Genomic DNA, 23,919 nt, shown 5'->3' with positions numbered 1-23,919 from the left:
GGTGTGGAGACCCAGTCTATGCTCTGCATTATCAGGGCTTTCTGGGCAGAGGTGGGGGTAGGGTGGTGGGAGGGCAATTCTCCTCTAGATAATACAGATGGCTTGTGCTGCGTCAGATGGTGTCTTGGCCGGTGTTTCCTGGGACCCCCTTACACCTAGGCTTTGTCCTTCCTTTTCTCTTTCATGTCTTTTTTATTTCTTTGTTCCACTTCCACTAAGTAGACATTTTTCTAGTATATTGTTTAATCCATTTGTTAATTCTTTTTTTTTTTTTTTTTTTTTTTTTTGTTTTTTGAGACAGGGTTTCTCTGTATAGCTCTGGCTGTCCTGGAGCTCACTTTGTAGACCAGGCTGGCCTCGAACTCAGAAATCCGCCTGCCTCTGCCTCCTGAGTGCTGGGATTAAAGGCATGCGCCACCACGCCCGGCGTCATTTGTTAATTCTTAACTATTTTAAATTACTTTCTCAATAATTGCTCTAGGGGTTATAATGGATTTTTTTCCCCTATCATCTGCCTCAATTAATGCTAACTTAATTCCGGGACAGAGGAACTGCTCCAATATAATCTAGCTTCATCCTCTCACTTGGAGAAAGACTAGGAAGAGCACTGCTGGGGGGTGGGGGTGGGGCTTGGGAGAACACGATGAACTGTTTGTCATTTAATTACAAACACCGATATAGCAATGTAACGAGCCATACAGAAGCTTGGAAAGCCAAGGGCAAGGTCATGATAAACAACAGTTTTATTGAACACTGTGCCCAAAGCTCTATACATCACAAGCTAATAGGATCACAGTCCCTCAGGAGGTCCCCGGGGAGGGGCGGGGGGCAGGCCAGAGGCCCTGTGAGCAGCTTCCCATCATCAGGCCACAGCCACCCCCCCAACACACACTCCCCCTCCCCCACCCCTGGCAGCACCAGCGAGGCAGGCGCTATCTAGGGCTGCTTCTCCTCGGCTGAGATGACACTCAGCAACTCTTGAATAAACCTTTGTTCCTCCTCACTGACGTATGTCTCAGCTAGGCTGAGGGCTTTCATGGCATATTCCTTGGCCTGAAACAGAATTGAAGTGCTAAGTGGAAGCAGCCTCAGGAAAGAATAACAATGAGAAACCGATTTTATGTTTAGATCAGAAACTGGGGAGTTTCACCTGAGCTTCCCCCTTTTCAGGGGACCCTGGGACATCCACTACCACCTCTGCGCTCAGTGCCTCTTTCCTGCTTTCTCTGGTTCTCCGGCATACATTAATACTTAAGATTCTGTCACAAGCAGCTGAGTGTGGGGGTGCACACATGTAATCTCAGCTCTCAGGTGCGGGCCCTGCTTTGCCTCTGTCCTTGGAGCATCCAGGCACCAAAGCAGGTCTGGCCAGAATGAAAGGAACAAGGCTTGTCGGGATGGGTGACTTCATGAGATCTTGGTCCAACTGAGTGAGGGCCTGGGAGAGGAGGCCTTCTCCCTGAGGAGTCTCAGTGTTACAGCTCTTCTCTAGGTGAAGAGAAGAGTGAAACAGCTCTTCTAGACAGCACTCTGTGAGACAGCGCCTCTTGACTTGTGGATAACAAGGGCTATATAAACCTTGGGAGTAGGTAGGGTTTCCAGGGAGATTGTATACACTGTTGGCTGGGGCTGAGGTGCTGGGCACGCTTTATTCTCATGAAGAGCCAGTCCAGGTAATTTGGCCATCAAGGCTAATGGAGGTGGTAGAAGTGGGGGGTCAGTAGGGCTACAGGCCCCCAGGGGCAGGCAGGCCTAAAACAGCTAGGGAGTGACCCTTATACTCTTGCTGGTCTCAAGATGACACTGGACATATCTGGACCTCACTCTTGCTTCAGGCCCATGTTGTGCCCACCCTGCTACCTGCCCCCACCCTCCTACCCCTCCCCACTCTCCCACCACCATGCTCCTTTGACCCAAACTCAGTAGGATCATTAAATTCAAGGTCATCCTCAACTATACAGTAAGTTTGAGGCCAGCCTAGGCTATAGGAGAGCCTGTCTCAACAACCCCCAAGTACCATCGTGTTCCTCTTATTCACTGTGCACATCGTCTTTCCTGCTTTGTGTAAGTTTCACAAGGATGCAGGTTTCTGTGTATGTCGGTCCCTGGCAGATAGCAGCCAGCTGACAAATAGAAAGGGCCGAGAGGATAAAAACCAGAGACTGCCCTGAGATAGATATCCCAAGAAGCCCCTGTCCAAGTCAAAACTCTGGGCCCCAGGGGTCTCCGGGATATTTTACTTCTGGCACCAGTGAGCCCTCTGGCTCCTGGCTCTGGTCCATGGCTCAAGACCATCCCTGCTAGCTCTCACCCTGCTAAGGAGGTGTACTTGTCTGTCCTTTTCTGGTCAAGTCAGGTGAGCTTTCCCTGGCTGGGAGAGAAGGTCACCCACCCAGACAAGCCTCATTCCTTTTATTCTGGCCAGACCCGATTTGGTGCCTGGATGCTCCAAGGACAGAGGCAAAGCAGGGCCCGCACCTGAGAGCTGAGATCACATGTGTGCACCACCTCACTCAGATGCTTGTGACAGAATCTTAAGCATTAATGTATGCCGGAGAACCAGAGAAAGCAGGAAAGAGGCACTGAGCGCAGAGGTGGTAGTGGGTGTCCCCCAGGGTCCCCTGAAAAGGGTGAAGCTCAGATGAAGAAAGGCCTTGATCAGACTGACCTGTGGCCCTGCCTGTGAGAGACTGTCCTGATTGGTGTGGGGCTCAGGCCGCTGTGGCAGCGCCATCCCTGAAGGGGTGGGCCTGGGTTGTATAAGGGAATGACCAGTAAGCATTGTTCCTTCATGGTTTCTGCTTCAGTTCTTGCCCTGACTTCCCTCAAGGGTGGACTATGATGGAGGTAGAAGCTGAAATAAACCCTCTTCTCTGCCAAGTTGCTTTTGGTCATGGTGTTTGATACAGCAACAGGAATCAAATGAAGAGGGTGGGGACTCTGCGGTTTTCGACATGGAGGAAATGAGGTGTTGAATCTCAGTATTCAGATGGGCTCTTCTGTCTAAGCACCCTTAATAAACCTGACACCCTTAGCATGCTTTGGCATGATGACTCCCCCACGTGGACCCTGACCTGTAGAAAAGGGTGTTAGCCAATGTTAATTTGAAAATTTGTTGGACACTTTTCCTACTCACTAAGTCTTCCAGAAATCCAGAATTAGCGCCCCTGTTCTGTGCTCCCACAGTGCCCCGAGCTTCGCTGTCACCTCTTGTGACCATACTGAGCTCCTTCAGACCCTTTACAGCAGCCTTTACCAGGTTCCCAGTGCTTAACAAAGTGTGTTGACGAAAAGGAGGGAGGGGATGAAGCTGTGAGGTGGGATTCCCTATGCTGCCCACACGGAAAGGCCTCACACACGCTCCACCCCTCACACACACACACCTCACACACACACACTCTCACACACACACACATACACACACAAACCCCTCACACACTCCCCACCCCTCACACACACATTCCACCCCCCCACCCCTACACACACACACACCGATCACACTCGCCCCATCCCTCACATGGCCCCACCCCACTTCTGCTCTATTTTTCTCTATAGCACTTTTACTGTCTGAGATGATAGTACACATATACATATCTAATTATAGTAGCTGATTTCCTCCAAAAGTCCTACATTCTACAGAGAAGTAACTTGTCTGGCTGTTTGCTACCGTCTGCTCCATTCTGGGCAGAAAGCCTTTTAAATGGTAAATGCTCCGTAAATTTTTCAATGGATGAATCAATCAATAATAACCTGAGATAGCCCAGTTACTGTCTATAAGACAATGGGGACATAACCAAACCTTGTGTGCTTCAGTTTCCTTCTCTATAAAGAAGGGATGATAATGAAACATGCCAGTCATGGAGAGGGCTTTGGCCAGTGGCTGGCATCCTTTTTAACAGTTGCATGGCAGTTCCTGTCTGCCTAAATCCTCACAGCAGAAGGGAGCTGGGACACGGCTGCCACGTCAGCCTACACAGGATCCTCAGAACTTTCCTGCATGCAGGTTCCTCCTCCCTGAACTGACTCCCAATTTAGTTCCTCCGTGCAGCTCTGGAAGATGCCTCCCCAGCCCCAGAGAGGAAATCCAGAGTCCATTACACGACCAGACTGGAAAGGTTACAGAGGGAAAGCCTGGCCTGGAGCAGTGGGCAAAGCAGCGGAACCGAACGTCTAGATGCTCTGCTGTCTCTCCATCTAGACAGGAGCTGTTCTGGGGGAGCTTACCTTTGAACACTCCAACATCAGATAGTAAAGTATGCTCAGGGTCTTCAGAATAAGGATGCTTTTTTGGGGAGCTTTGGTGGAAGTAGATTCTTGAATGATCAGGGTTGAAGTTAGGATCCGAATGGCTTCTGCTTCCTGGGCTTCATCTACATTGGCAGAGGAGAAAGGAAACACAAGCCTTGCAGGCTTTGTGGGGGGAGTGAGTTGGGGGTGGCTTGGGGGCTTCCTGGGTAAGAAAACTTGCTATGTGACCACAAAGACCTGAGTTCAGAAAACCAGGTATGGCTGTTTGGCCTGTAACCCCAGTGCTGGGCAGGAACAGAAACAGGAGGCTTGCTGGAACTGGCTGTGTGGGACAGGCTGCATACATACACACTCACATACACACACTTTCTCACGCACATGCCTGTCCTTGCTCACACACACACATACACACACACACACACACACACACACACACACCTGTCCTTGCTCTACACACTAAGCCTGCTGCAGCCTCCTCACCCTGGTCCTAGAGGAGACAGTGCACACACGGCACAGTAAGATCCCCAGCAGTGGGAAGTTGGGTGGCGTCCTACAGCTCTCTAGCTCTGTCTAGCAGCTCAGTATTGGAGTGAGCACAAGTGCCCAAAGCTGCTAAGGTTTCTCTTTCAGAGGCTGAGATCTCCTGAGCTCCTAACACAGGGAACTGGTCAGGTCAGATTCCCTGGGCCCCTTTAGCCCCAGCTCCAGTTGCAGCTCCCCATTCCTCCTCCAAAGATCAAAGGCAGCTGACCAGCAGCCTGTCTGTTCCCCACCTGAGTTTCTTTGTTTCCCCCAGAGATTTTTTTCTTTGTTTGTTTATGTTTTACTGAAACATGGCCTCATGTAGCCCATACTGGTATCAGACTTGCTATGTAGCCCAGGCTGGCCTTGGACTTCTGATCCCCTGCCTCTCCCTCTTAAGTGCTGAGACTATACATGGCTTCTTCCCAGAGGCAAGTAATCGTACTTTACTATCTGATGTTGGAGTATTCAAAGGTAAGCTCCCCCGGAACAGCTCCTGTCTAGAAGGAGAAGTCACCATTTACTGTGCCGTCATTATGGGCTGGCACTGAAGAGCAATAAGCTTAAAGAAAAAGGCAAAAACCGAGAACCCACGATGCTAAGCATGGCTATCTGAGTGTGGCTACCCGTGCAGGGATATGTTTCTACTACAATGGGAACCACTTTCCTGGTGAGGAAACTGAATGAGGTTACTAACTTTCTAAACCTCAACTTAAAGTCTTGCCCTCAAAGTCACCCTTTCAGGGCCACCCACTGATCTTCACGCTTTCATTCTGAGAGTCCTGTTAGAATTTATACTTGCGGCATGTTCCTTTGTGGTGCCAATGCATCATCATACCAGGAGGGAGGTGACTTTTGAGTGGAACTAGATTCCCCATCTCTTTACCATCTCAGAGGGCAATGGCCACAGACATTGCTACCAATATGCAGCCCTTTGCTGGACCTTGGGGTGGAGATGGCTCAAGTCTGGCCCTGCCACTGAGGACCTCACACCCTGAAAAGGAGGGAGACCTTGTCAGGAGGAATCAACAAAGCAACTTCTGGGGGGTTGGCAAGATGGCTTTGTGGGTAAGAGCACTGACCGCTCTTCGAAGGTCCTGAATTCAAATCCCAGCAACCACATAGTGGCTCACAACCACCTTTAATGAGATCTAACACCCTCTTCTGGAGTGCCTGAAGACAGCTACAGTGTACTTACATATAATAATAAATAAATCTTTGGGCCTGAGTGAGCAGGGCTGACCAGAGTGAGCAGAAGTCTTAAATTCAATACTCAACAACCACATGAAGGCTCACAACCATCTGCACAGCTACAGTGTACTCATATACATAAAATAAATAAATCTTAAAAAACAAAAACAAAGCAACTTCTGCACAGAGCTTCACTGGGCTTATGTATCCTGGAGGGAAAAAGAAGAAATAGATGGTAGGTAGAAACCACCGGGGTTTAGTAGGGGGTCCTTTTTTCTCTAAGTCTGCCCTTACTAGCCTGCTGAGGATTATGTGTGACAGTGGTACAAGCTCTTTAGCCCTATGTCTCCATCTTCTCTCCATCTCCACAAAGGAGAAAGTGGTGCCGATGGGCTCTGTGAGAACAGAGAACAAGGCCTGAGTGTTAGGGAGGAAAAGCCACTGTTCTGTTTGCTAGACCTGCCACTTACCCAAGCCGGTGTCATTCACAAACTGTTTGCCCAGTAAATCTGTTTGTTGGGAACGAGCCTCTAAGAGGGCTTGATAGTGACTGTTGAGATATGTATACCAAATCTCCGAGACCTGTTGGGAAAGCAGGGTGATCAGACCAGCAGGTCAGGGTCAGCCACTCACCAGCCAGTTGGGAACGTGCTGTCCAAGGCCAGGTTTCCTGAGTCTGGAGCTCTCACTCTTACTGCACTTGGAAGCAGAGGGAGCCCTAGAGTCCAGACAAGGGCTGGACAGGCTCATCAGAGACAGCCCTGCCTGGGTCTAGGGTCAATGGCTACTGTGGTAGTTTCAATAGGTTTGGTCCTCATAGACTCATGTGTTTGAATGCTTGGCCCACAGTGAATGGCACTATAGGAGGTGTGGCCTGGTTCCAGTAGGTGTGTCACTATGGGGGTTGACTTTGAGGTCTCTTATTATTCAGCTTCACCCTGTATGGAATTCTAGTCTCCTGGCTGCCCTTGGATCAAGATGTTAGAACTTTCAGCTCCTTCAGCACTATGTCTACCTGTATGCTGCCATGCTTCCCTCCATGATGATAATGGACTGAACCCTTCTGAAACTGTAAACCAGTCCCTAGTGAATGTTTAGCCATGGCGTCTCTTCTGAGTGATGGAACCCAAAGACAGCTCCCATTTGAAACATGTGAGTATTACTTCTATCTACGGGTGAATAAACTCAGGCTTGGCGAAGTCACCGACACACTTAACTTTTGGAAAGAGCTAACAAATGGCCCAGGCTGGCTGCATACCCAGTTTTGTCTGACTCCAAAGTTCCCTGGTGTTCAGCTACACCAAAGCACCTTTTTCTAAGAAAGAGAAATCCACAGTCACAGCATGACGGCCTCTATCCCACACAGAAACGGTTGCTACCCAAGTGAGGATTATTGAATGAATAACTGGCATTTGCAGATACTGGAAAGTTTTTACATAGAAAGAGTTTGGGAGGCAGGAGAGAAAGCTCAGCTGAGAAAGTGCTAGGTGAGCAAGCATGAGGACCTGAGTTCAAATCCCAGCACCCACTGAAAATAAGTGCAGTGACACAAGCTTGTAAATGCTGGTGTGGGGGAGCAGAGACAGGAGGACCCCTGGGGCTTGCTGGCCAGCCATTCTATAGCACAGAGAGATCCTGTGGATGGCGTCGGAGAAATAACGCCCAAGGCTCGACTATGACCTCCACATGCAAGCACACACAGCTACACACATGTCTATATATACAAACACAAACATGCACGCACACACACAAAGAATTTTAAGCTGGGCATGGTGGTGCACAGCTTTAATTCCATCACTCATCAGGTAGAGTCAGAAGGATCTCTGTGAATTTAAGGACAGCCTGGTCTACATAGTGGGTTCTAGGTCAGCCAGGACTAGCTAGAGAGACCTTGTCTATAATAATAATAATACAAAAAAACCAACAGAGTCCCCCCAATGGAGGAGCTAGAGAAAGTACCCAAGGAGCTAAAGGGATCTGCAACCCTATAGGTGGAACAACATTATGAACTAACCAGTACCCCGGAGCTCTTGACTCTCTGCATATGTATCAAAAGATGGCCTAGTCGGCCATCACTGGAAAGAGAGGCCCATTGGACACGCAACCTTTATATGCCCCAGTACAGGGGAACACCAGGGCCAAAAAGGGGGAGTGGGTGGGTAGGGGAGTGGGGGTGGGTGGGTATGGGGGACTTTTGGGATAGCACTGGAAATGTAAACGAGGAAAATACCTAATTTAAAAAAAAAATGAAAGAAAAAAAAACCCAACAGAGTCGACTAACCTGGGCCCATAGTAGCTCCCAGAGACTGAGCCAACCAGGGAGGCTGCATGGGACTGACCTAGGCTCTCTGCACATATGTTACAGTTGTACAATTTGGTCTTCTTATGGGACTCTTAGCTAAGAGTGGGAGCAGGGCTGTCTCTGACTCTGTTGTCTGCCTTTGAGACCTGCTGGGCTGACCTTTCTCCCTACTGGGCTGCCTCATCTAGACTTAATTGGAGAGGATCTGCCTAGTCTTACTGCACCTTGATTTGCCATGGCTGCTTTACACGCAGGGGAGGCCTGCCCTTCTTCTGAAGAGAAAGGGAGAAGGAGTAGACGGGGAAGAGAGGAGGTTGGGGGGAGGGGCAGGGAGGAGAGGAGGGAGGGGAAACTGCAGTTGGAATGTAAAATAGATAGGTAGATAGACAGACAGACAGATAGACAGAACGTCAGGGTAGAAAGGGGCCTCAACAGTAAAGGTGACTGCCACCAAGTATGACAATGAGACTTCCGTCTCCAGCCCCATATGGTGGACGGAGAAATGTCAGTGTGACACGGTGCATGTGCACAGACACTAAAAGTTAATATACTAATAAATATATGTAAGCATAATGTTAAAAACTTAAATCTACACTAACTTATGAGGGGTTGGGGAGCTGGGGGTGCAGGTGCTGTGACATGCATGGGGAGGTCAGAGGTCACCGTTCAGGAGTCCATTCTCTCCTTCTACCATGCGGGCCCTGATCAAACTCAGGATCAGGCTTGGCGCCACCATACTTTATTTGCTGAGTCATTCCACACAATGAATTTTAAAACATTTTCTTGTTCTTTGACCCTTTGAGAGGCTATTGTCCTCTCGATGTCCCTTAAAAAGGTCTTCCTTTGGCCAGGCAGTGGTGGCTCAAGCCTTAATCCCAGTACTGGGAGTCAGAGTCAGGTAGCTCTGTGTGAGTTCAAAGCCAGCCTGGTCTCTAAAGTATGTTAGTTCTAGTACAGCCAGGGCTACACAAAAAAATCTTGTCTTGGCGAAACAAAATGAAATTTTTTTTTTTTGGTTTTTGGGTTTTTTTTTGTTTTTGTTTTTTCAAGACAAGATTTCTCTGTGTAGCCTTGGTTGTCCTGGAACTCACTTTGTAGACCAGGCTGGCCTCGAACTCAGAAATCCGCCTGCCTCTGCCTCCCGAGTGCTGGGATCAAAGGCATGCGCCACCACACCACGCTACAAAATGAAATTTAAAAATAAAAATGAAATAAAGTTTTTCCTTCTGTATTATATACCTCCATACTCCTTCCTCGTTGGCTGCATGGGTCTGACAGAGCCTGCCGTGAGCTCTCTGTGAGCCTCTCTACAGATGCTAAGGATTAGCCCGTGTTAGCATTAGACAAAGAGAAAGTGGAAAGTGAGGACTGGCTGTGTGAAATGACTTGTCAGTCAGCCTCTGAGCATCTCTGCTGTGGGTTTCCCACAATGGCCGGGCATGAGTGCCAGTGCTGAGACCCCACGTCCCCCCAGCTTACCTTTGTATACAGTGTGTCAGCCAGCTCCATTTTCTTAAGGCCATAGAAAATATTGGCCAGGTGGAAGTAGCCTCCTGAGGTCCTGATGTCTTCTGTCCCATATGCACAACTGGCAAAATAAATCTATCACAGGAATAGGAGAAGGAGCCTGAGTCCCTTGAAGCCATTTAATTGATGAAAAAAAAAAAAAAAGGCATGTGTCCATAACACATGGAAAAAACCTTCATTACAGCCTGACGTGGAAATGGACTAGGGACCCGAGCAGACATTTCTCTAAAAGACACATGGATGGTTAATAAGCATGTGACAAGTGACATGCTAGACACTAACCATCATTCAAGGAAAACAAAACAAAATCACCACAGTCTCATCCCTCTTCCTAGGCAGTAGGACAGCTTTGTTCACAAAGAACATGGCAAGACCACTGGGGAAATAAAAGCCCGGCCATGGACTGGGACGGATAAACAATGCTGGAGCCTCTGGGCAGCAGCTGGCCAGATCCTCAACAGGCTAAACATGGAATTGCTGTGTGGCCCAGGAATGCGTACCTTCCCAAGAAAAATGGGCACACATGACCACATGTGAACACACTGGTTCATGAACATCTGTCACAGTCATTCTTACCAGTCCCAGGGCAGAAACAGCACACACATCCATTGTCTCAAGAGTGGACAAACGGCCTGTGCCCTAACCAGGGTAGACTGCTACTTGACAACAGAAGACATGAGCTGTGGCTCAGGATGGATGGACTACAAGCACTATGCAGGTGAGCACAGTCAGACAGACTCTAGACTCTGCCTGCAATTCTCCCTCTGTGAAGAGAGCATGCCTGTGCTGGTGGCACACAACTTTAATCCCAGCCCTCAGGAAGCAGAGGCAGGCAGAGCTGTGGGAGTTCAAGGCCAGTCTGGTCTACAGAGTGAGTTTCAGGACAGCCAGGGTTACACCAAAAATTCTATCTCAAAAGAAGGAGGAGGAGGAGGAAGAAAGGAAAGAAAGAGAAGGAAGGAGGGAGGGAGGGAGGGAGGGAGGGAGGGAGGGAGGGAGGGAGGGAGGGAGGGAGGGAGATCGATCTATGTAGACAGAGACCAGCTGCCTGGGGTTGGGATTTGAGTGGAAATGACTGCAAATGGAAATGAGGGGCTTCTCTGAGTGATGGAAATGTGCTCCTGGTTGTGTAGCTCTGTACTAAAACTTACATGAAAATGAGTGATTTTGTAATTTGTATCAGTGAAGTGTGTGTTAAAGAAGGGGGAAGACATGTAGGTGTGATAGGGAATATCTGTAATTCCAGCACTCAGGAGCTGAAGCAGGATGATGCTGAGTTCAAGATCAACCTGGAATATAATAAGACCTTGTCTCAAAAAGGGTATCTCGAGACAGTGTGGCATGCACCTTTAATCTCAGCACGTGGAAGGCAGAAGCAGGCGGATTTCCATGAGTTTGAGGTCAGCTAGGATACATAGTGAGACCCTGTTCAAAAAGAAAGCAAACAACAAGTGTGTGTGTGTGTGTGTGTGTGTGTGTGTACACTCAGGAAACATGGTTTTGAGGTTTTGATCTAATTCCTAATTGTGTGATCAGCACAAGACAGAATATGCCTGCCTCTACTTAATTAACTGAAGGATGTGGGGGGTAGAGGCAAACATAAATGAAGAAAACTTGCCAGGCATGGTGGCACACACCTTTAAGCCTAGCATCCAGGAGGCAGAGGCAGGCAGATCTCTGAGTTCAAGGCCAACCTGGTCAACGTATCAAATTCCAGGACAGCCTTAACTATATAATAAGACCCTCTCTCTTTAAAAAAAAAAAAAAAAAAGTCTTGGTTAAGGGCTTGGACAAAAACAGATGACATAGGGCTGCCTGAAGTCACTTAATGGAAGAGTAACTGGAGATATGGAAGTCACAAAAGCAAGAGGGCCAACAGAGCACCAAGAACAGCAATGGCACCCCTGTACCTCAGAAAACCAGAGGAGATGGCATGGGTAATGGAGACCAGCCAGAGCTGGAGCTAGGGCCACTAGACAGGAGCTGTATCCAGAAAGGAAAGCTGACTGCTCCACCAGACCCACCCCCTCCCCCACTGTAACTCCACCCTCCTGCTGTGCCTCCCACTCTTCAGTCCCTAGCAACACTCTTCAGTCCCTAGCAAAGCCAGACAGTGATGGTGCGATGGCGTCCAGGACAGCCACAGAGGGCAGCCTTCCAGGGCAGAGAGCTGCACACAAGATGGCCTTGAGGAACGGGGAAGAGTCTAAGGCGAGCACAGAGGCAGGCAGCCAGAGGGAGGGAAGGCTGCCTGGAGGAAAGGTGAGCGTAGAGCGTAGAAAGGGCCCATGGGAGTGCAATATGACCCAGCCTAATCCGGGTCAGGGACAGGAACTCTATCTGGTACTATTTTCCAGCCCCAAAATTTGACTAGGAACTCCTGAACTGGAGAAAAACAGCTCATCTGACTCCCGTATCTCACATTTGTACGGGTTTATAGATTGTAAGTGCTTTCCTATAGATCTGGCTCATTTAAATTTAATAACTACACTCTGAAGAAGAAACGTTAATATTATTTTAACAAATAGCCACAAAGTCCAGTGTGTACAAACATCTATTATTAATCTCTGCAATGTGCTGATGTGGTTGGGACCGGTTTATGATTTGTGTCTTAACATGTGATGAGAAAGGTTAAATAATTTGTCACAGAACTAGCATTGCTGGAAGCAGAAGCACAACCCTTCTTCCCTTAGCACTGTGCAGTTCTGTCTCTCCAGATTAGCCTCAGACATCTGGGTGGGGAAGGTGGGGTGGGGCCTGGCCACATTTGCATAGCTAGGAAGTAGAAAGGCTGAGTTCTTGCTGCTGCTCCCAAAATGGCCAGCATAAGCAGTGTTAGAGAAACACTCAGCCAAGAGAAACACTAAGCAGAGCCGTTCTTGGAAATACCCAGGTATTTTAAGTGAGCTTGCTCACATCATTAGCCAGATGGTACCGGGCTTCATCGAGGTTTTTCTTGGCTATGTAGAGAAGGCCCAGGTTCCGATGCAGTAAAGAGTGGGTGGCGTTACTACAGTCAGTTGACTTGAGGACTGTCCATTGGGCTTGGGATAGATATTCTTCAGCCTGCACTATCCGGCCCAGACCTGCCAAAAGTCAGTTGTAAAAGAGGTATAAGCCAGGTATGGTGGTGCACGCCTTTAATTCCAGCACTCGGGAAGCAGAGGCAGGAGGATTTCCTGGAGTTCCAGTACAGCTCAGGCTCTGTAGAGATACCCTATCTCAAAAACCCATAAATAAATAAATAAATAAATAAATAAATAAATAAATTATAATTCATATTTTAACTAAAGAGTATATAATGACATATGGGTTATCATACATTGGTTTATTCATTGATACAAATTTTTATTAGTGCCCAAAGTTGCTCGTGAACGTTCATAGCAATCCATCCTTAACTGATGCTCATGAGTGAACTGTGATTAGTCATAAAAAGAATATTGCCTGTATATATGCTACAGAGAGGACAGCTTGAAAACAGCATGCTATGTGAAGCCAGACCCCCAAAGCCACATATTGTCAGACTCCATTTATGTGAAATGTCCAGAACAGGCACACATAGAGAGAAGGGACTTAGTAGTGGTGGGGGCGTATCAGAGAGAGGAAGAGGTGAGGGTGTTTAACAAAGGGCAACGACGAACAACTATATGGAGTTTTAAAGCTGGGGGAGCGTTCTGGAATTGAATAGTGGTGAGTATACAACCTTTTGAATATATAACCTTCTGAATATATTACATTGTACCTTAAAAGGATGAACTTATAGATTGTGAATTCTCTCTTTCTACAGATATATACAATGCAGAGAGAGCAGGGAAGAGAGAGATACACTGGGATGTTAACTTTTATTGATGTATTTATTTGGGTAGCTTTTTGTTTTGCTTTGCTTTAGACAGAGTCTCTGTAGCTCTGGTCTTGACCTCTATGTCTACCAGAATGACCTTGAACTCACAGGGATCCTCCTGCCTCTGGCTCCTCCGTGCTGGGAAATAAGGGTGTGCGCCATCAGGCTAGGTTTGTACCAAAGCTTTACAAAGATCTATTTTATTTTGATTATGTGTATGTGGGGGTCGGGTAAGTGCACATGCATACTGTTCTTGGAGAGGACAGAAATATGATGTCAAATTCTCTGTAACTACAGGAAGTTATGAGACATCTAACAAGGTTGCTGGAAACTGACGTCCTGTGCACAAGCAACATATACATACTTCATTTTTCTCTGTCTGGTTCTTCTCACGGAGGCAATGCTAAAGAAGAAGGTCTCAAGGCCGAGCTGCAACTGCATCTAAACAAACATCGTTCCTGAAGGAAAAGGCATTCTAGGGAAAGGGCACCACAGGCTTCGGGTTCAGAGAGCCAGACTATATCTATAACTAGCAACGAAGTGAGCAGGGCATCAGGAAAACCAGGACAAGAGGGAGAAGTTTCTGAGTGAGTGACTTAAAAAGAGATGCAGAGTTAGAGAGACAGCTCAGCAGGTAAAAAACCATGACATGCCCAAAGCCAGACAGCCTGAGTTCTATCACTGGGACCTACACTGTGAGAGAAGAGAACCGACTCCCTCTGACCTCCACATGAGGGCCATGGCACATATGCCTGTGAATACATACACATAAATAAAATTAATTAAGGTTAAAAACCAAAAAACACAACCTAGACTTTGGAGATAGGGAAAGGCTTCCAGACCAAAGACGAGAAACCTTGATCTGAGACCTGAGAGACAACAAGGAATTAATTAGGTGGAAAGGAAGAAAGAGTCTCCTCCAGGACTTGAAAGAAGGTATCTTAAGTGGAAGAAAGAAAACAGCAGGAGAGAGATGCCATTGGAGGCCTCGGACTGTGTAGGAAAGTGGACCTGCAGTGGGATCGCATTGCTCGGTGGAGGTGAGATTGAAGACAGCCTCGAGGACATGGGGAGAGCAGTTAGCGGGCAGGTGGTCGACGCTGGGACTTTGGCTTAAATGACTTTTTCAATGACCTGTAGTCAGTGTCAGGGTGCACAGAGTCTGGGCTGCACTTTCTGGCCTGGCGTTCTGCCCACAGTCTAGAATGGGGTGTCAGACCTCAGCAGGGTGAGGAAGTACAAGACCTGGTACAGAGAGCCGGAACCAAATGTCTAAGGACAAGATCCATGCAGGAGTCAGCCTCGAGGGAGGGGACAGCACTCACACAGAGGGGAGGGCATCTTTGGGGTGGACACTTAGACTGGAGGAGAAGACTGGTTCAGCTTCTGGAAGCCCATTATACATACAAACCCATCAATGGCCATGGAAGCCAGCATCCTCCCTGTGAGAGAAGCGGCCCGAAGATATGAAATGAGAGATTGGACTGAAGATGTGGTTCTACACACACGCCCATGTCATATGCTTGAGATTGTCTTTCTGTAAAGCACTATAAAACTTTTGTTTATGACAAGGAACTCAAATCTTTTTATCTTCCCCGCCCTGTGAAAACCTTTATGGAAATGTTTTGCCCCCCTAGCAGAGTTAAACATTTGTTTCCACAAAAGCCCTGCTGTATTCTTGAAACTTAACTGACTTAAATGGCCCCTTCCCACTCTTCTTCAAACTAGCCAGTTGCAGCAGACTATGAAGTCAGACCCCAGCCCATGGGGAAAATTAGAGGGGGCATGGGAGCACATCTTCTACTTGGTGGAAGGAGATGCTGCCTGATTCTAGAAGTGCAAATAAAGCCAACTATGATCTTTAAACAGAGCTCAGCTGCACGGCATCTAGACACTGTAGCTGAAGTTGCTACCTTCCTGCCTCCACTCTAGACCTTACGTCTGGACTTTCCATCTAATACATTCTGATTGGTGTTGCCTGTGGGTTAACATCAGTAATGGGAAAATTGTGTCCATTTATAGCATGGATTAAGAACACACTGCCACCTCTGTGACATTCCTGTCCCCAGCAAGGAAACTGCAGACAAATCCAACTAAGATGCTTTATATAATGATTGGCAAGGCTGAAGAATTAGCTTGGCAATTAAGAGTACAAAGGGTTCAAGTCCCAGCACCTACGTGGCTGTCTGTAACTCTGATTCCAAGGGATCTTGTGCCCTCTTCTGGCTTTCTCAGGTACTAGGAATAGTAGGTAGACAAACATACCTGCAGGTGAAATACCCAGATATGTAAAATAATGTATATTTTTTTTAATTGGCTAATGATCTCTGAAGTCAAAAGAAACAAGGGAAAGCTGAGAGATTATTTCAGAGAGAAGATTTAACAAATAGCTGCACAAGAGGAAATGTGTCTCTGAGTTGTGACTCTTTCAGATTCTGTAACTTTGGGAATTATAAACACATTTTTGGAGAAGTCTGAATGAAAGACTTCACTGTGCTTATAAAGGGGGAGTTTGGTGGAAAATGTACACTAGAGCGTTCCAGACACAGGGACCCCTCTGCATTCGACAGCAAGGCTTGGATGGGGCACTTATACCAACAACAGCTTTACCTCACTTTATTTTCAAAGCTGGGACTGGAATCCAGGACTCTACATATGCTAGATAATGTGTTTTACTGCTGAGCCATAGTCCTAGCCTGAAGAATGATATTCAAAATGGTGACTATTAAGATATATATGGTGCCTAAGACCCTGTAGATGCTCAAGAGTATGAACCATTCTCAGAATGCTCATCTGTAGCAGCCGTCAGACAGGTGCCTGCTAAGCATGTGCTCTCACTCTCAGGGTGGCGGGTTCCCATTTCTGAACTATGACTTTGACCCCAGGAACAAGGGTAGATGCTACATTCCAACTAGGTTAGCAAAATTCTGTCTTCTGGGAATTTGTAATGGAAATCAGATGCTAAGCCATTTCTGCTTCTCAACTTGAATCCAGAGGACATGCAGATGTAGCTAGATCTGATATCTGAGGATAACTGTCTCCTGCAGTGAGGACAGGATGTTAAAATTTAGTCTACAGATAGGCACACTGATGTAGATACATACAGAGGAGCAGAGACAAGAAAGAGGGCTGGGGTGTAGATGAATTGGTAGAGGGTTGGCCTACCGAATTAAGACCGGGGTTCAATCCCCAACAACACATATCTTGGGAATGTAGTTTTGGCCTGAAATCTCAGCACTGGAAGGAAGAGTGGTGGGAGCAGGAGGATCAGAAGTTCAAAGTCACCCCTTAAGCTACCTAGTGTGCTTGAGGTCTGACTGAATTTTGTAAGGGGTGCTTTAAAAAGGAGAGGAAAAAGAAGGGACACTGGAAAAAGAATGAGAGCCCGTCACTTTCCTATAAACCCCTAGGGACACCCTAACAACCTAAATGATTTCTCCCCTTTGTCCAGGTCAGCTTGAGGGGATTTCTTTTTGTTGCTTTGTTTTGTTTGTGACAGAGTCTCCCTATGTAGTCCTAGCTGTCCTAGAACTCTCTATGTAGACAAGGGTGGCCTCCTTCCTCTGCCTCTCAGTGCTGGGATTAAAGGTGAATGACTCCAGGCCCAGCTTGAGTGGATTTCTGTCAGCTATGCCTATAGCCTTCATCCCATCCCCCTCTTCCACAAAGGGTGTCTTGCCCCTGACAAGGATCAATACAGCACTTCAATGGGCTCTGGGGGTCTCAGGTCAGTTCCACTCACCAAGGCTGGCCTCAGCCAGGAGCAGGTAAGCAGGAACGAGCTCGACTGAGCTCAGGCCGTGCACGTTCATGCGGAAGCGAAGGGAGTGCAAAGCTGCAGGGACGGCATCTTCGTGTCTTCCTTCGAAAAGATATTTCTGGGCAACAGTGTAGCAGAATTCAATCAAGTGCTTCTGTGGAAGGCAGAATGGGCGCTCTGAGCCCAGGCAAAGGGCAAGGTGGAAGCGCAGGTAAAGCCAATGTCTGGCTGAAGGGACTTGGCGACCCTGCCTGTACTAGGTGCATATGAGCTCCAGGGGTGTAGTGGATAAAAATGCAAACTTGGGACAGTGAGGCCAAGGTCCAGGAACAGATATCTTTCCTTATAGTTCAAAACTTGGCAAACAGGAGTGTTGGACACAGCAATCCTGTAGCTCTTTTCATTGTTGTATTTCTATACTCTTTAAAGACAGAGTCGTATGGAATCCAGGATAGCCTCAAACTCACTATGTGGGTGAACATGTGCCAGTACCCAGTTTTATGTGATACCAAAGCTCACCTAGGGCTCGTTGCTTGCTAGCCAAGCCCATACCAACTGATGTACATCCCCAGCCTAATTTTAATAAAACTTTAATTTAGAAAGCTATAGATGACACAAGATGATGCCTTTATAACCTAATATTTTTTTATTCACTTATATTTTAAATATCTTAATATGCCAGTGGTTCTCAACCTTCCTAATTCTGTAACACTTTAATACAGTTCATGTTATGGTGACCCCCTCCCCAACCATAAGGTTACTTTCATTGCTATTTAATAACTGTAATTTTGCTACTGTTATGAATCATGATGTAAATACTTTTGGAGACAGAGGTATGCCAAAGGGGTAGCTTTTATTTCCTCAGAGAAAGTAATGATCTGAGAGCCATATCCAAGCTTTATGAATACATGGCTTAGGTTGAGCCCAGGTCTATCCCTAGGCTTAAGCCTGGAAGCTTCTAGCCTCTGTACATTCTAATCTTCAGTTTCCAGCCTCTGTCTGCTAACCTAGGCTTAGAATTCTTCAGCCTGTGAGACTTACTACTGAATAAACTTACTTTTTGTAGCTCTTTCTGAACTCTGGCTGGCTGGTTCAACTCAACTGTTCTGGCTCAAATACCTCTCCAAGCTGACTGATTCAAATTGGCTTCTCTTGGCTTCTGATTGAATTGCTCTCCTTGGAAAAGACTGCTTTTGAATTGCTCCAAACTAACTGAACTGACTGAACTGAACTGTCTCTCCCTCCCTGCTTTGAAGTAGCCTCTTCTGTTCTCCTGAGAGTTGGACAGATCCAATCTCCGACTCATTCTGTCAAATCTTCTCTGGTTCGTCACTTTGTCTGCCCTTCAATTAGACAACATTGTTTGGGATTAAAGATGTGTACTAAAGGCAAGTCTGTATTCCAGCCAGATGGGTCAAAAGTATGAACTAAAGGTATGTCTATATTCCAGCCAGAGGAGTTAAAGGTGTGTAGCGTGTCTGCATTCCAGCCAGATCATATCTCTGGATGTGATCCCTTGTCAGAGCAGCCATCTTACTGGATATAAATTCCTATACTGTCTTATCACAGTACTTGACACATGGATTCTATGGACTGATCTGTGTATCATAAAAAGTCATGTACTGAGGCTTTAAACCCTAATTCCACAGGATGATGGTAATTTGGATAAAATGCCATCCGAAGAGGTGGTTAAGTTAAAATGGATCCACTCACATAGACTCTAATTTAACCTGTTTGGTGTCTTAATTACATTTTTGTGTGTCCATGAGTGCCACAATGCATGTGTAGAGGTCAGAGGACAACTAGAAGTCAGTTCTCTCCTTTGATCATGTGGGTTCTGGGGATCAAATTCAGGTTGTCAGGCTCAGCAGCAAACTCTTTCCCACTGAGCCATCCTACCAGCCCTAACTGCTATCTTTATAACAAGACACTGGACAGACACAGAGACACCAGTGATGTGTACAACAACGGAGGACCCAATGAAGATTCAGCAAGAAGGTAGCCATCCATCATCCAGGAAGAGAGGTCTGAGAAGTCACCAAGTCTGGGGCTCCAGAGATGGCTTAGTCAGTAAAGTCTCAGGTGCATGGGGACCTGTAAGGGGAGGTTCTGATACTAAGGTCTAGTTCACTAACTGGTACTTGATTTGTCAATAAAGAAGTCCGGGAAGGTACAAGTGGGACTTCTGGATCCCAAGAGAAAAAAGAGACACAGGGAAGGAGAGAAGGGGCTTTTCTGCCATACTTTGGAGGAATGAGGATGTAGCAACCATGTAGGCCTGGGGAGAGCTAGGGCCTGCAGCCTCCACTTATAGGGGTGGGAGGCAAAGATGTTTGGTAGGAGCTAATTGGAACAAGCCACTGCATTTAGGGCAGAAGGGGAGATGGAGATAATAGATTGGTAAGGGCACATATTTATAGCCAGGAGATATTTGCGCCCAGCAATTGTGCCTAGCAGGCAAGTTAAGGTAACAAAGTGTGTCTTGGTTAGGGCTGGTTGTGTTCGATTCCAGAGCTAAGCCTGGTGGAACAAAAGGGAGCAGGGGGCAGGGCTGGTAGCACAGCAGCTCCGGGGCAAAGGCAGTAGTGGGTTTTTTTAAAACTACATGCAACAAGTTCAATACCCAGAAACCACGTAAAAAAGCTAGGCATGGTGGGCACACTTGCTCTCCCAGCACTGAGGGAGCAGCCATAGGCTCAGTGTCCAGCTAGGCTAACCTGCTTGGTGAAGCCCAGCCCTGTCAAAGATCCTGTTTTTTAAAAAAAAGCACAGTCAAAACCAAGGTGAATAGCTCTTGAAGAAGGACACCTGAGGTTGTCCTCTAGCATCCACCTGCAACTCAAGCATACCTGTGCACCCGAAGATGCACACGGCTGGGGGAGGACAAGGGAGGGAGGGTGGGGGAGCACAAGGAAGGATGGAATGAGAGGGGAGGGAGAAGGCGCAAACTTAGACTTTCAGTCTCCAGCAGTATTGAGAAAATGAACGTCTGTTGTTTGTACCACTCCGTCTTATGGCCACCCAAGCAAACTAGTCCAGTGGGTGTTCAGTGAAACCGTGGGAATGACCCAGTGACTGGCACTGGGACTGGGAGCATCAAGACCAAGGCCCTGCCTTCACCATTACGGGCTATAGGACTCGCCTGTCGCCTCTGCAGCTGCTGCAGACCATGCTGCCTCTCTTCCTCTGAGTTGTAGAAGGGCATGGTGGTGCGCAGAGGAATGAGCAGTTGGCATATCTTCGCATGGATGCTGTCCCAGTCAGCCTTCTGATGCACAGGACCACTGATAACAAATCACACCGGGTTAGCATGTCTTTGTCTTCTCCCAGCTCTAAATCCCAGAAAAGCCAGCCCAACCCAAACCTGGCAGGAGCCTAAAGCCTTTCTGAGATGGAAGTCTATTTTCTCTCACGTCTGTACCTGGATAAAAACTGCACTGTGGCCAGGAAGTGGTGGTGCACACCTTTAATTCCATACCTGGGGAGGCAGAGGCAGATGGATCTCTCGGAGTTCGAGGCCAACCTGGTCTATAGAGCGAGTTCTAGGATAGACAGGGCTACACAGATAAACCATCAAATGAAATAACTAAGTATTTTAAAAGTTTAATCTAAAAAACAGTGCTGCAGTGTGACCCAGCTATACCACCTCTGGCACACACCTGAAGGACTGTAAGTCCACATACCCACAAAGGTTTTTGTATATCTATGTTTGTTGCTGCATGATTTACAATAGCCAGGAAATGAATCCAGCCTAGATGCTCATTAACAGACACATGAATAAAGGAGATGTAGTATGTCTACATAGCAGAATTTGATTTAGCTGTAAAGAAAAATGAAATTATGACTTTCTAAGGAAAATGGATGAGACTGGAGACCATTATGTTAAATGGAATGAGCCAAACTTAGGAAGACAAATAGTGCTTTTTCTCATATCTGTAATGCATACTTAAATACACACACACACACACACACACACACACACACACACCATAAAAGTGGGACAGTATGAAAGAAGAGGAGGATATCTAAAAGGAAGGAGGAACGACAGAGGGTGATGGGCTATATATCATGAAGCAGAAGAAACTATTTGAGGTAGGGAAGGGGACCAGCAGGAAGAAAGGAAGGGAATGGAGGGTGGAAGAGGGCAGTGGGTGATATGGAAAAGGACAAAGTAAAATGTGCACATGTGTGTGTGTGCATGTGTGTATGTGTGTGTAATATCACAAGAAAACCCTTTTTGCATGCTAACCAAAAAAATTATTTAAAACCAAACAAAAACTGTTGGGTTTGGGGGCGGGACATGTGAAGGAATCTTTTCTATAGTCACCTGCTCATGTATGTACGCTGTGCCTCATCTGTTAAGAACAACAAAGACAACCTTACTTTGTTCTAAGGTTGTCTGAGGACTGAAGTTGTTGGATTTGAGAATCTTTTTCTTGGGGAAGGGAAAGGAATTGTCCTATCATAAGGGTCTAAAAAAGACTTCATAGACATGTTTTTCTTTTTTCTTTTTCTTTTTTCATTTGGTTTTTCGAGACAGGGTTTCTCTGTATAGCCCTGGCTGTCCTGGAACTCACTTTGTAGACCAGGCTGGCCTCGAACTCAGAAATCTGCCTGCCTCTGCCTCCCGAGCGCTGAGATTAAAGGTGTGCGCCACCACGCCCGGCTTTAGACATGTCTTTCTATAGTCAGTCTCACGAAGAGTACCACTAGCAATGTCTTCAGACTTGCTGGGGGATGGGGCAAGCATTCACAGACTGCACTGGGCATGCTTTCTAGTCGCTGTGATGTCGGAGATGCTCTTGAGTGTAACTACTTGACTCTGAAAATAAAACAAAATCTGATCATGTTAAAGTTAAGAAGGTAGGAAAAAGTGAGAAGGTATTTTAAGCCCCAAAGCCAGTGTCTTTAGTGTTCTAGAAAGGATAGTAACAATTTGGTGTAGACTGTTTAAAATACATGTATTTTTGTTGGTTGGTTGACAAGGTGCCACTCTGTAGCCCAGACAGGAACTCACAATGTAGTTCAGGTTGGCCTTCAACTCATGGCACTCCTCCTGCCTCAGCTCCCATGGCATGGGGGTCTAATGTCTGCATCCTGCCCTGCTAACGCTTGTTTATGTCTGTGTTTGCAGTCATTCTAATGGATTTGACAGAGTTTCTCTTAGTGGTTTCAATTTATATTTCCCCAATGACTAACGAGCATTTTTTCCTGTGCTAATTAGTCATTTTTATATCTTCCTTGGGATGAAGGTTTATTTAAATCCTGTGTTCTTTTTTAAAAATGACTGGATCTTTTTACTGTTTTTAGGAGTTCAAAATATATTCTGAATATAAGACATTTTTCAGATTATGATTTTCTCCCATCCTATGGGTTTCTCCTTCCCGTCCTCTTCTTCTTCTTCTTTTCCTTTCTTCTAGGCAATATTTATTTGTTTGTTTGTTTGTTTGTTTATTTATTTATTTATTTATTTATTTATTTATTTTTGAGACAGGAGCTGTCCTGGAAATCACTATGTAGACCAGGCTGAACTTGAATTCATAAAGAACTGCTTGCCTCTGCCTACTAAGTGTTGGGATTAAAGGCAACAATTTTGAAGAATGGAAGCTCTACATTACAGAACCCTAGTCAGAGGGAACACTTTCTAATCATTCCTGATATTAAAACTGCTTCCCTTTATAATATCAAAAGATGTAACCCAAGAGCTCCTCCCAGACCCTCTGCTCTCCTGCTACCACCAGTAGTAGTGGGTCACGATAGTGTGTGTGTGTGTGTGTGTGTGTGTGTGTGTGTGTGTGTTGTGCTTCCTCTTGGTCCTTGGTACAAAAAGTTTCTAGCTCATGGGACAGTCTCTTTGGCACCAGTATCTGCTGGTGTTTTAATCTCTCAGTGATCATACACTTCATGGTGAAAAAGAAGTTGCCTCCATCAGTCAGGGACACAGTGACCTGGAAGGAATGTTCAGTCCTGAAGAGTACCAACCCATTCACAGGCTCACAGTGTTCAGGGCTGGTGGAAAATGGGGTAGGGCTGTGTCTAACAGTGGCTTTTTCCACAGAAGCAGTCTGGTACTCCTCAGACCACTTCTTTTCCACAGCTCCCAGATGAGGGCCACGAGAGTGTGGTCGGTGCATTGCTTCTTCCATTCTTTATCGTGCTGTGGGGATCCCTGGTGACTGGATTTCCAAACACTCGGTTTGTGTTTCTGGCTGGAACAAGTGCAGTCTCTGTGGCTTGGTGATGTTAGGTGAGCTTAGCCACAGTGACTCCATCTCACCTGTGCCAGCCCTGGAGGCCACCAGAGAGTTCCCAACACTGCCCTCAAGTGGACAGGCCTGACTACTTCCTGACAGTTCCTCCCACACTGCACTCAGTCAGACTAGATGTCCGGAGCATCGTGCTCACGTTCTCCGCAGCACTTTTTTTTTTTCCTTTTTTCTTTTTTTAAAAGATTTGCTGGATGTGGTGTTTGTTGCACCTTTAATCCCAGAGGTAGGAGGATACCTGAGTTTGAAGACAGGCTGGTCT

At 46.7% G+C, this 23,919-nt stretch overlaps 1 protein-coding gene across 2 annotated transcripts in view; it reads right to left on the bottom strand.

Annotated features, from left to right (window-relative positions):
• Nucleotides 1–725: 725 nt before the first annotated feature.
• Nucleotides 726–23,919, bottom strand: part of Zmynd12 (zinc finger, MYND domain containing 12) — a 31,289-nt gene continuing 8,095 nt past the window's right edge. The window contains exons 2-8 of one of the 2 annotated variants that reach the window (NM_001014900.2): nucleotides 20,534–20,675; nucleotides 17,374–17,545; nucleotides 12,707–12,876; nucleotides 9,743–9,865; nucleotides 6,432–6,543; nucleotides 4,225–4,370; nucleotides 726–1,053 (exon numbers count right to left, since the gene is read on the bottom strand). In NM_001014900.2, the coding sequence (NP_001014900.2) occupies nucleotides 937–1,053; nucleotides 4,225–4,370; nucleotides 6,432–6,543; nucleotides 9,743–9,865; nucleotides 12,707–12,876; nucleotides 17,374–17,545; nucleotides 20,534–20,675 (982 nt within the window). In that variant the 3' untranslated portion in view covers nucleotides 726–936. Of the gene's footprint in view, nucleotides 1,054–4,224; nucleotides 4,371–6,431; nucleotides 6,544–9,742; nucleotides 9,866–12,706; nucleotides 12,877–17,373; nucleotides 17,546–20,533; nucleotides 20,676–23,919 lie in introns of those variants that run through there. The other variant, XM_006503191.3, reaches the window with a different exon arrangement.

The sequence above is a fragment of the Mus musculus genome, chromosome 4, assembly GCF_000001635.26.
Source record: "Mus musculus strain C57BL/6J chromosome 4, GRCm38.p6 C57BL/6J".
Lineage (NCBI taxonomy): Eukaryota > Metazoa > Chordata > Mammalia > Rodentia > Muridae > Mus > Mus musculus.
Note: the sequence above shows the minus strand (reverse complement) of the source record. Positions and strands in the feature narration are given on the sequence as shown.